The 12,132-nt window shown below is 42.9% G+C and overlaps 2 protein-coding genes across 2 annotated transcripts; both read left to right on the plus strand.

Moving 5' to 3' along the window:
- Positions 1 to 622: 622 nt before the first annotated feature.
- On the plus strand, positions 623 to 4,442 carry pdp2 (putative pyruvate dehydrogenase phosphatase isoenzyme 2). The gene is made up of 9 exons (XM_084017492.1): positions 623 to 729; positions 1,172 to 1,310; positions 1,409 to 1,612; positions 1,787 to 1,906; positions 1,995 to 2,281; positions 2,696 to 2,801; positions 2,885 to 3,121; positions 3,227 to 3,526; positions 3,655 to 4,442. The coding sequence occupies exons 2-9, from the start codon at positions 1,218 to 1,220 to the stop codon at positions 3,928 to 3,930; spliced, it is 1,623 nt and encodes a 540-aa protein (XP_083873618.1). The 5' UTR covers positions 623 to 729; positions 1,172 to 1,217; the 3' UTR covers positions 3,931 to 4,442.
- A 403-nt stretch (positions 4,443 to 4,845) lies between these two features.
- On the plus strand, positions 4,846 to 9,571 carry LOC311018161 (B-cadherin). The gene is made up of 15 exons (XM_084016978.1): positions 4,846 to 5,132; positions 5,567 to 5,659; positions 5,748 to 5,897; positions 5,994 to 6,149; positions 6,241 to 6,382; positions 6,468 to 6,631; positions 6,702 to 6,830; positions 6,921 to 7,106; positions 7,188 to 7,432; positions 7,530 to 7,672; positions 7,755 to 7,979; positions 8,178 to 8,402; positions 8,499 to 8,629; positions 8,759 to 8,902; positions 9,028 to 9,571. Exons 1-15 carry the CDS (start codon positions 5,079 to 5,081, stop codon positions 9,277 to 9,279), a joined length of 2,439 nt encoding a protein of 812 aa, XP_083873104.1. The 5' UTR covers positions 4,846 to 5,078; the 3' UTR covers positions 9,280 to 9,571.
- The last annotated feature ends 2,561 nt before the right edge of the window (positions 9,572 to 12,132 follow it).

Genomic DNA, 12,132 nt, shown 5'->3' on the forward strand with positions numbered 1-12,132 from the left:
TAAATAAATAAAATGGTGTTAACTGTTACCAATGTAACAGTACGGCTATTTTGTGCTATTTTCAGAACTCGCTAGCTAATGTTGGCTAACCTCGCAAGCTAACGTTAGCTTCAGCCGCTTTTTAAAAGTTCACATTTTCTTCAAGCTAATGTCCAAACTTTTGCTTCGAGCCTAACGGTACACTCGCTAATTCTTAATTCTCATTAACAGCGAGGCAAAGTAAAACATATTAGCGTTAGCTAAATTCCCTATGGTAGCGTAACGTCGGCAAGTCATGTTACCATAGTAACAAACAGGGTGTAGCCCAAGCTAACGCTAGGCTAACTGTTTCCTAGGAAATGTGTCAGATAGACCGGCTAGCATTAAACACGTGACATACTGATTCACCTGAAATAGTGTGTCTGATTGATATGTAGCCTAACATTTATCCCCAAGCTCTTGTAGTTCGGGCAATACGCCCCAAGTATCACACTATAAAATAAACCAAAGATCGCCTCAAACTATGTGTGTGACCTGCTTCAGTCGTCAACTCAAGGTGTCTTTATCAATCTTTTTCTCACGCCTTTTTCCCCTCCCGAATGCGATCAGCAAGAACTACAACAGCACGTGTGGTCGCAAGAACTACAACAGTGCGTGTGGTCGCAACATCACGTCAGACGTTGTGGCAAATCGCCGTCAAATATGGAGTTACTTGTTCGAAATCTATTAATTCGTAATTGTACTACATTTGTAAGTATTAAATACATTTTCCTAGCATACAGTGTATATTCGGTGTACTTGACATGTTTACCAAAATGTGTGTATGTCCGTTTAACTTAAGTAAAGTTTTTGGTTTTACGTTCGTCGTTATATATGCTAAAGGTTACCGAAGCTAACCAGCTAGCAGGCTAACTTACTACGTTTTAATGCTATATGTTAACTTCACGCACTGTTATTTAACGCTTACGTTAACTAGCTTGCACATATTAACGCCACGGAAGTGTCATAACGAGGGGTATACTGCTCGGTATTAGCTTAACGTTAAAGCACCGTGAGTGTGATGTTTATTTCAGGTCAGCTCACAGAACGTCTAGCTTGCTATCTTTTTTTGCGTTAGCTGCTCGATTGTCAAGTGTGTTCACAAAAAGGGCGAGGGGTCCGAAACATTTTTGTCATTTTTCTCCCGACGTAGACATCAGGGTGAATAAGTTCCACCACACGCTACCCAACAGCGCTGCATGTTAGAGATGTCTGGACGTGTGTGCGCCAGCATCCTTCAAAGAGCCTCAAGCTACACATCGACACTGTGCTGTCCCACTGCCCCGTTCCAGGTCTGTACACGGATTAACTATTGCTTAATCATTTGATTGCTTCTTGTACAATATATCATATTCTAATGTTGTGATTTTCACTCTTTCTTTTCATCCAGTACACCCAGGTTGTAGCATTTCCGTCTTCTCAGCATCGACCAGCTGCCCCATGTCATTTCTCATCCTGGGACACCTCCAGATCAGACCAGTTGTGCTTCACTGGTGAGGAGTCGCGAAGTAGGCGGCACCTCTCGACTCGTCAGGACCCTGACTTCCAGCTCAGCAGGGTCCAAATGAACAGTATTCTGCGATCTAATGAGCAGGTAATGAATGTTATAGTGTCTCTGAAACTGGCACTTTCTATTAAGATATGCAGGATATGAAAACACAAGTATGTTTATGAGGTTTGTTGTAGGGTGAAAAGGTTTGTCTAATAGCAGTATTACGTATAGAATACCATAACCATTGAGTAACCCTGTACATCTGTGTTCTTTCAGATTGTGACTGTGCCGGAGTTTGATGGCAGGGGACTCTGTGCTGTCAGAAAGTTTGAGAGCAACCAGCTGGCTGCAAACACACCTAATGAAGACCGTCGCAGCGCAGCCACCTGCTTACAGGTATGCGTTTCCCCCCTCTGTCTGTAATCCAATCCATATACTTTTATTTCCCTTCTTGTACAATGTACAGTTTATTTCTGTTTTACAGACAAAGGGCATGCTCTTTGGAGTGTTTGACGGCCATGGGGGCTGGGCGTGTGCGCAGGCCGTCAGTGAGCGTCTGCTGTACTACACTGCAGTTGCAATGATGTCAGAGCATACCCTGGAGGAACTAGAGAAATGCATGGAGCATGGCAGAGCTGTGCCTCCCATCTTGCAGTGGTACAAACACCATGCAGACTTTAACTACCGTGAATCTGCTTCACTCTACATTGACCACCTCAGAGTCTTCTGGCAAGAACTGCTCAGCAGTGAGGAACATGGTGAAGGCATGAGGTCGGTACAAAGACAGCGCAATTCTATGAAACATATATGGGGGTTATTCTTTGGGTTGTGTTTGTTAAAACCTGCTGTTTCAAAAGACCTAGCTTACCCCATTGACAGTATTTCTTTCCCCTCATTTGGTGTTTTTATTATTGTTGTGCAATACAAAGCAGAAATACTTTCTGGTTCATATAATCATAAATACATAAATGTACATTTTAACTTTCAGCTGCCACTGAAATGTTTCCCTTTTTTTGTTGGTCAAAAATGTGTCTTGATATTTTAATGATGCTAACACTAAATACACTATATGCACATTTTATCTACATATACTGTAGAGTTATGTGCTAAAATATAAATGCTGTGTATATATGTACTGCTGCTCTTCCTTTATCTCTTCATGATTTCCCTCATCTCCCTTTCTAGTCCTCTGGAAGCTCTGGACTGTTCTTTTAAACGACTCGATTCTGACATCTCCTTGGAGGCTCAAGTCCCGCTTTACAATGACCTGATGAAAAGCACAGCCATCCAGGTGCCCACACAAAACATTCATTGCTGCTTCAATGTATTAAGTCAGTGTAAGGTTACACAATGCTGATATCGTCGTCTGTCCAGGTTGCGTTTGCTGGTAGCACTGCCTGCGTGGCCCATGTTGGCACGGACATGATCCATGTGGCGAACGCCGGCGACTGCCGAGCAGTATTGGGTGTGCTGGAGGAGGACGGCTCATGGAGCGCTTTGCCCCTTTCCCAGGACCACAACTCACTGAACCAGGCTGAGGTGGAGCGGATCAAGGCACAGCACCCGTCCTCAGAGAGAGACACAGTGGTCACAGATGACAGACTGCTCGGGGTGAGAGATCTTCACGGCATAACTCCTAACAGTCACTGTTCAATGAGTTGAGTGCTGCATTTAGAAAATAAAGTCACTGATTCTAAGCTTTTATCGTGCTGTCAGGTTCTGATGCCCCTGCGTGCGTTCGGTGACGTTCGATTCAAATGGAGCCAAGAATTGCAGCAGAGCATTTTAGACAACCTGGAATCTGGAGTGGACGTGGACTCTCTCAACCTGTATCAGTACACTCCAGCCAACTATCTAACTCCACCCTACCTGGATGTGGCACCCGACATAACCCATCACAAGCTGAGACCTCAGGACCGCTTCCTGATCCTCGGCACTGACGGGCTGTGGGATGAACTGGGGAACGAGGAGGCTGTACGACTTGTCGGGGAACACCTGAGTGGGATTCACCTACAGGTTCGTGGGTGGAGTGAAAGTGTATTGTTGTTTCCCTGATTCACAGCACACAACTTTCCCCTTGAACGTTAATTTATCCTGTTAACTTTACTGTAACAATTGTTTCTATCTGTTCTTTTTTCCCCCAGGCTCCTGTTTCTCCATCTCAGAGGCAGTTGAACTTGGGTCAGATCCATGAACTCCTGCTGAAACGCAGGGCCCGTGCCTCCCCCGCCTTAGACACAAACGCTGCTACACACCTCATCAGACATGCTCTCGGCACTGGGGAGTATGGAGAACTGTGCCAGGAGAGACTGGCTTCTATGCTCGCGTTGCCAGAGGATCTAGCTCGAATGTACAGGGACGATATCACAGTTACTGTGGTGTATCTGAACTCTGACCTGGCTAGACCTCAACAGAGCTAACTGAAGTTTTTTTTTACAAGGCTGGAAGGTGATTTTAAAAACATTCATCATTGTTGATCTCTTAGTCAGCATTTTCTCCCTGGGGAAAAAAATATCTTTACTCCCTGTTACATACTGTACATTGATTTATAAATATTAAATTAAATTGGGTATAATGTACAAGTAAAGATTCACTGTTCCATATATTAAACATTGGTTATATTTTAAAAATTGTTGCATTTATTAGGTCAAAATACCAATTTTGTGGAGAAGGGCTTTTGATCCTTCAGTGTGGTGACATTTTACAGACATCACCTGAGTCACATGTCAAAAGTGAGTAGCAGTTTCAGAAACTGCAATGTTACATAATAGTGCACACTCACTTTTTTCCTTCTGAAGTTTTGTTTTTGTTTTGCTTTCGACAATCCATCTGTGATGTGTTTTTCTTCTTCCGTTTACCTATGTTTAAGCTGTGAAGTCGTGAAAATGTGCTTTTTTTAAGAGAAACTATAATAATAAATTGTGTTTGCTAGCAAAAATATATATAAATGTACTGTCTTCGGTGTGGTTGCTAGTTGTATTTAAGTTGACATTCCACTCAAAAGGGACAGTTACATATTGTTCTGTTGAATATCAAACAAAAGAGAAGGCCAACTCACGTTTTGCAAAGTGTCGAAAGCTTGACATCCAAAGCTGTGTGGCAAGCAAGTTTTCAAAATAAACTGTGCCAACATATTAGTGCTGAGTGCCACAGGAGCCTATCTGATCCTCAAGTGTTATGTCAACACTGCTGCTCTCAGAGGAAGATGCATCATTTACCGGCCAAAAGGTGAGAGAGGAGTGTATAAACACACACCTGCATGGTTGACGGTGCCTGAGGTCACCTCGAGCTTCTTTGTTTTGTCACCAACATTTAACGACTACTCAGCATCATGAGAAGCAAAGTAAAGCAGAGCTGAGCGTGATAACTGTAGTCCCAGGCAGCTAAACCAACAAATACTGATAGTACTGCAACTGAAAGATGATACTTCAGTCGTAGTGAGGAGGTCTGAAAGGAGATTTGTAAATGCCACAAACTTGGCGGGCTGCCATTGGAGCAAAGCAGCAGACCCAGTCCAGGGACAGCGGAGGAAAGGTCTGTCGGGCGTCTGGTTTCTACACTGAAGGAGATGACGAAGAACAGAAGGACTTTCATCGTGCTCTTTTTACTGTGCCAAGTCCAGGTGAGTGCTAAATGTTTGGTTTTTAGAACATGTACATTATTCTGTATCTTTTTATATTCAACATGTTTGTTTGTCACTACTAGGTATATATTGTATATTCATCTATTGTTAAAAATCATTGCTTTGTCTTAACAGCTCTTATTGCGTTTTTCTTCTTAAAATACTATACCTCAATACTACAGACTACTTCTACCTCACCATATAGTGTTTTTATATGCAAACATTTTACAAATATAACTTATGAGTGTCATTTATATTTCTATAGGTCTTGTCACATTACTATGTTCATAGGCTCTTGATTTACGAGCACATACTTTCTTTCTTTGGTAGGAAAAGCAATATCTTTATAGTATATATGCGTGTATGTTTTTGAATGTGCAGTATGGGGTGATATATTTGATATGGGCAAAGTTTGAATAATGTTTGTTCCCCAGTATTTGGGCTTCCTGGCTGCAGCGGGAAGTCCGCCATGCTCCAACATAATCAACAGCACAAACAAGGAAATCCCAAGAAGCGAAAACTTAGAGGTAATCTTGTCATCTTAAACTTAGTTGATCGATTAGATTGTAATTCTCTATCTGACTTGACATGGTGACTTGATTCTGATTCAAACAGAACAGCTCGGTCGTGGAGCTCGAGCAGCTCCCCACAGCTGAGTTTGCACACGTGTCTGGCAGGTTGAAACGGATGAAGAGGGAGTGGGTTATCCCAGCAATAAACTTTCCAGAAAATGACAGGGGCCCATATCCCAAATTCATGGTGAAGGTAACTAAAGTAGTGTCATGCAAATTTAATTGTTTTGAATGTGATTGCTGTGGGTAAAGCCGCCTTGACTGAAATATCGGTATTATTGTGCCTTAGATCAAGTCAAGCAATGAGAAAAAGGTGGCGTTAATCTACAGCATCACTGGACCGGGGGCCGATCAGCCCCCTGAGGGTGTTTTTACTGTCGATCGGCGATTTGGAGTGCTGTATGTGACCCAGATGCTGGACAGGGAGAAAACAGCCAAATACAGCGTGAGCTCAAAAATGAAAGCATGATATCTCCCATATTCCCATTTTCATGAACAATAACTGTTATTAGAAGAGCATGGTGTGTGTGTTTCAGCTGTGGGTCCATGCACAGCATGACGGCATTAAGGCTGAGGAACCCATGGAGCTCATCATCAATGTTGTTGACCAGAATGACAATGTTCCAAAATTCACTCAGAACCCGTTCTATGGCAGAGTGAGCGAAAGTGCCGACACCGGTGAGAGAAGGATTCAGCCAACTTCACTTACTAACGTGCAAATTTCATGTCTTAATAGTCACTTTTGTATCGTCGTCTTCAACAGGTGACTCCGTCATCAAGGTAACAGCGGTGGATAAAGATGACCCGCGGACAAACAATGCTATAATAAGGTATAGGATAAAGGCTCAGATGCCCCAAGGGGACAACTTTACCATAAACCCAGTGAGTGGAATGATCAGCGTGATGGCAGGAGGACTGGACAGAGAGGTAATAGAATCGCTAGTCTTCTCTTTCCAAGACTTTCCCGTTCCGACTGTAACTCACTCGACTGTGTCAGACTCACCCAGAGTACAAGCTGACCATCGAAGCTGCAGATATGGAGGGGGAGGGGCTACTGACCACCTGCACCGTTATCATCAGTGTCACCGACAGCAACGACAACGCTCCACTGTTCGCCGTCCCATCTGTGAGTTACAAATAACCAATTACTTCATAAAACTGTAGATATGAGTTCAATGTGTAGCTGCGTTCAGTACAATGTCATGTTTTACCCCAGATATCCACGTCAGTCCCTGAGAATGAGCTTGGGGTGGAGGTGATAAGACTAAAGGTCACTGACAAGGATGAGTTAGGATCTCCGAACGCCAACACCAAATACTCAATAATCAAAGGCAATGAGGAGGGAAACTTCAACATCACCACAGGCTCCAGTAAAATGGAGGGAATCCTCAAAACAGCCAAGGTTGGGAATCACCTGTCCATATTTACAGCGTTGTTTTACTCAACACGCAGAGTACTTCATCCTCCTCCCCTTGCTTTGAAGGAGCTGGATTTCGAGAGTATCCCTGTCTTTACTCTGCTGGTGGTGGTGACGAACGAGGCGCCGTTTTCTGGACAGGTGTCAACCTCGACAGCCACGGTCACCGTAACGGTCGTGGACAAGAACGAGCCTCCTGTGTTCAGTCCAGCAGAGATCCATGTAAGCGTTCCGGAAGATACGAGACCAGAGAGTTCTGTGGCCAACCTCCGAGCGAAGGACCCGGACACAGCCAGGAAACAGAGCGTCGGGTAATAACATCACCAATACAGTTTACATATGGACGAGTTTTAATGTGCACATTCAGTTTGAGCTCTGATGGGATTGTCTCTCTTGCTTTTTTTCCAGATACAAACTATATAATGACACGGCCAGGTGGCTGAGTATTGATAAAGACACAGGATCAGTCAAAGTGAAAAGCCACATGGACAGAGAATCACAGCATAGCAAAGACGGCAAATACACGGTCCTAGTTTTGACCTACGACAACGGTAAAGTTATACTTTTGGACTTACCTGACAACACGGTCACAACCTTCACACAATAAGCCTTTTCTTCTTCTTCTTCTTGTAGATACAGTCCCGGCTACGGGGACGGGTACGCTGGTTGTGACTTTGTTAGACGTGAACGACCATCACCCTGCGATCAAGCAGAGGAAAGCCAGTATATGCAATAGAGACCCTTTTCCTGCCCTGCTGGATATTGTGGACCTAGACGGACCTGGTCACGCTGGACCGTTTACTGTGGAGCTTCAAGGAGTAAACAGGATCAACTGGACCATTAGTATCAACTCCACAAGTAAGAGAGCACGTTAAGAGTATGCATTCACACAAATGACAACTACTAACCTATTCTTGGACCCTTCTAATCATATGCTGTATCACTTCAAAATATAAGCGATGATCCAAGTCTCCATGCATACTTAAACAAATATCTACTCAAGACTCAAACCAAGCACTCCTCAAGTGTTCAGTGCATATTTTCCTCTCCTTGCAGGCAACGTGGCAGCCTTGGCTCCCAAGCGAGAGTTGTCACCTGGAGACTATGATGTGCTGATGCGTATCTATGACGTTGGAATGATGTACCAAGACAGCACGCTGGACGTAGAAGTGTGCCAGTGTCAGGGATTCGTCTCTACCTGCTTCATCCCACATTCTGCCCCTCGTCTGCACCGCTCTTCTCTCGCAACCTCAGTTCTGGGAGCTATTTTTGGCCTTCTGCGTATGTAGCAAAGTATTTTATATCCGCCATCTGTGTTGCATTTGTTTTGGCTTATTATGTTGTCTTTAGTTGCTCAGGTCTTTTTGTTGACCACAGTACTGACCTTGCTGGTGCTGCTGTTGCTGAGAAGGAGGAGTAGGGCGGAGAAGGACATCCTCCTTCTTGAGGACGAACCCAGAGACAACATCTTCTCCTACCACGAGGAGGGAGGAGGTGAAGAGGACCAGGTAGGAGCAGGAGGTGTTAATGCAATGGACATTTGAAAGAATGCAAGTTCGAGGCTCTTCTGCATTGGCTTCATTTTTCAGACTTGGTGGTTGTTGCCTGGATTTAATTTAATGATTTTTTTTCTTCAGGAGTATGACCTGAGTCAGCTCCACAGAGGGCTTGATAATCGTCCTGAAGTCTTCAGCACTGATGTGTTTCCTACTATCCAAAGCCGGCCATGCTACCGCCTACAACTCCAAGCCAATGAAGAGATTGGCAAATACATTGAGGATGTGAGTAATTATGAATTTTATGAGAGAACATTCTGTAGCATAAAGCTACAAAATATACCAACGAGCTATTTATTCTACGTTTTATGAGTGCTATAACTCAGTATGCAATACGTGTCCCCATGTAGAACCTACAGGCCGCTGACAGTGACCCCACAGCTCCTCCTTATGACTCACTTTTGGTGTTTGACCATGAGGGCGGTGGCTCAGACGCGAGTTCGCTCAGTTCAATCAACTCCACGGACTCTGATGAGGAGCAGGACTTCCAGAGCCTGGGCCTCTGGGGACCACGGTACAGCAGGTTGGCTGACCTGTACACGGGTGGGATAGACGAGGACGATGACACAGAAACACTGCCAGGAAAAACAGAATGGGTCTGACGTGCCCCGTGTATTTAAAGATCTGCTTGATTTGTGTCCATCTGTTGATTTGTGCCAATCCATTGACGCGTTGCTAGAATCTGTGGTGGAGCTCAACATAAACCACCACCTCAGCTGTTTTGTATTTGTAATCCATTATTGCCAGGTAGTAGATATTACTATTTTAGTTAAGCATTTATATACACCTCTTAATATTTATTTACTTTACATTCTTTGTTTTCATTGCTGTTTTTGTGCTACTGCAACAACTGAATTTTCCTTCTGGCGATCAATAAAGATTTATGTTATCTTAGCATCTCTGAAGGTAAATCAAAAACATTTAAATGTGACACTGGCATAGTTGTCAAAATCCTGGTTTGGTTAAAGAAAGTTGCTGCACTTAATTTATTTCATTAATATCTCTCAAGTAAAGCATTCGGACATTACTGGGAGCTGCTTTTTTCACTATTAACACATTACTTATGAAGTTCCTCAAGGCTCAATCATAGGTCACATCCTATTTTCACTCATAGAAACTGTACACTCTACTATTGCCACTCATTTTAAACCTTTAAACAAAAGCTTGCATTGAGACACACACACACACACACACACACACACACACACACACACACACACACACACAGGTAGGTGTAAATGGATGACAGAGACGTTGTATTTCAAATTCACAGTAATCATGTTTATTAATAAATATGAGGTTAATAAAAGTATAAAAAAAGAACTGTACTGAAACTCTAACGCACAAATTCGACTATACTAGGCGTACAGCTACATCAATAACAAATGTCAACAACTGCAGCTAACGGTTAGCTGAGCGGGCGGGCTAGTAGCCAGCAACATTCCTGTACAGGAATCAGCTCCGCTAGTAAGGCAGAAGTAGTAGGCCCGAATCGAGCAAGCTCCTGTAACCAATCATGCTGTTGACTGAGGTTAGGACCTCCTACTTCATTAACATATGGACACAGAAATACAGAAATAAATAAATGTAGGTGAACAGAAATGTAGAAATAAATATAAAGCATTTATTTATTTATTCTGTTATTCATTATTTTATTTATTTATTTATACATTTATTTATGCATTTATTTATTTATTTATTTATTCATTTCAGCATTTATTTATTTATTCCTGTATTTATTTATACATTTATTTATTCATTTCAGCATTTATTTATTTATTCCTGTATTTATTTATACATTTATTTATTCATTTCAGCATTTATTTATTTATTCCTGTATTTATTTATACATTTATTTATTCATTTATTTATTTATTTATACTTAAGTCATGTTTAGTCCTCCATAAATTCTTGCACGGCTATGTTCTGAATTTCCTTGACTACCTTGAACATTTTCAGAATTTTCTGCAGTGGAGCCAATGGTCCTGTGCTGCTTCTGCTTCATGGAGGAGGACACTCTGCACTCTCCTGGGCGGTGTTCACTGTGAGCATAATACCTCATAACGAATTAGAAACTCAGTGCATGTTCATGATAGAATATTTATGGAGCTGTTCTTTAATTTCAGCGTCTTTGCTATACGCTATTTGGTTGATTAAATGGTTTCCATATGTGTCTTTGCAGGCAGTAATATGCAGCAGGATCAACTGCAGGATGGTGGCTATGGACCTTCGAGCTCATGGTGAATAAAGGTTCTGGTGACAGTACCCTACACCACCGCGCGGTGGCCGAGTGGTTAGAGCAGGTGCTTAAACATAAGTGCGTAATGCCCATGCGCAGTAGACCTCGGCCGGTCTTCACCGGTTCGAATCCAGCTCGGATCAGACCAATGACGCAGCAATGCAGATTCCGTCATTGTAGGACAGCTTTTTTCCAGACGAGTGTCCGTCCCCGATGCAGCCTTTCTCGTCTTGGCTGCTCGCTTTAGTCCACTAAGTCATTTTGCTTCGTATTAGTGGCATTTTGGAGTGGGAATGAAACCCTCCAACGTGTGAGGGGCTCAGCAGCCTCTCAGGAAGGAAATGAAACAAAAGAGAGCATTAGTAGGTGAGTAGTGGTTTACCAGAGGTAGGCCTATGTGCTACAGGCAAACAATCTTGTTGGCCGTCAAAGTTAGCTTCGAAATTATTATTAACAAGCTATTACTTTTGGAGAGTACAAATGAACGCAGGCAAGTTACAAGGTTTTAAGTTTCAAGCGCAAACTCACATAAAAACATCACCATTCCACATTTCAAAGTAATTTACAGTCACCTCCTATGAAGAACCAAATTGAAGGAGTTCTAACAATGAGCACAATCTTCAGTGGGCAAATCATTTACATTAAGAGCATTTTCAAATCATAAGAAATGTTGTAAACACTGGTGTGTTGTAGTTGATTTCATATCCAGTAGATGGCAGTGAAGCAGGATGATTTAGCGTGCTGTCTAACGTTACTTTTTATAGCTTCCACCATCCCACCGATGCTCTCTGCGTCTCCGCAGTTTGTTCAAAGGCCTGCTGAAGCCAACGCGTTAGCTAGCGGGAGTTAAGCTAGCTGTTGCTGCCATGGATGCCAGAGTTTTAGCACGTAGCTTTGGAATGCAACCTAAGCATTATAACAATAATTATGTATTTTAGGTTAAACTATTTGATCCGTTATGTTAACCGACATGAGCTTAGATATGTCAGGAGCATTCATTACACGAAAAGCAGTGTCTGGAGATATTAATGTAAATTTAAGGGTGAGTGGTCTCCAAAGAGACAGGTCTAATGTTTGCGTCCTGTTTGGTGATGGTCAGGGTTCACCCCGGACTCGCCAGTCTATCACAGGGCTGACATGTAGAGACAGACAGGTAACCAGTCTATCACAGGGCCGACATGTAGAGACAGACAGGTAACCAGTCTATCACAGGGCT

Source organism: Eutrigla gurnardus, assembly GCF_963514095.1.
Source record: "Eutrigla gurnardus genome assembly, chromosome: 9".
Classification (NCBI taxonomy): domain Eukaryota; kingdom Metazoa; phylum Chordata; class Actinopteri; order Perciformes; family Triglidae; genus Eutrigla; species Eutrigla gurnardus.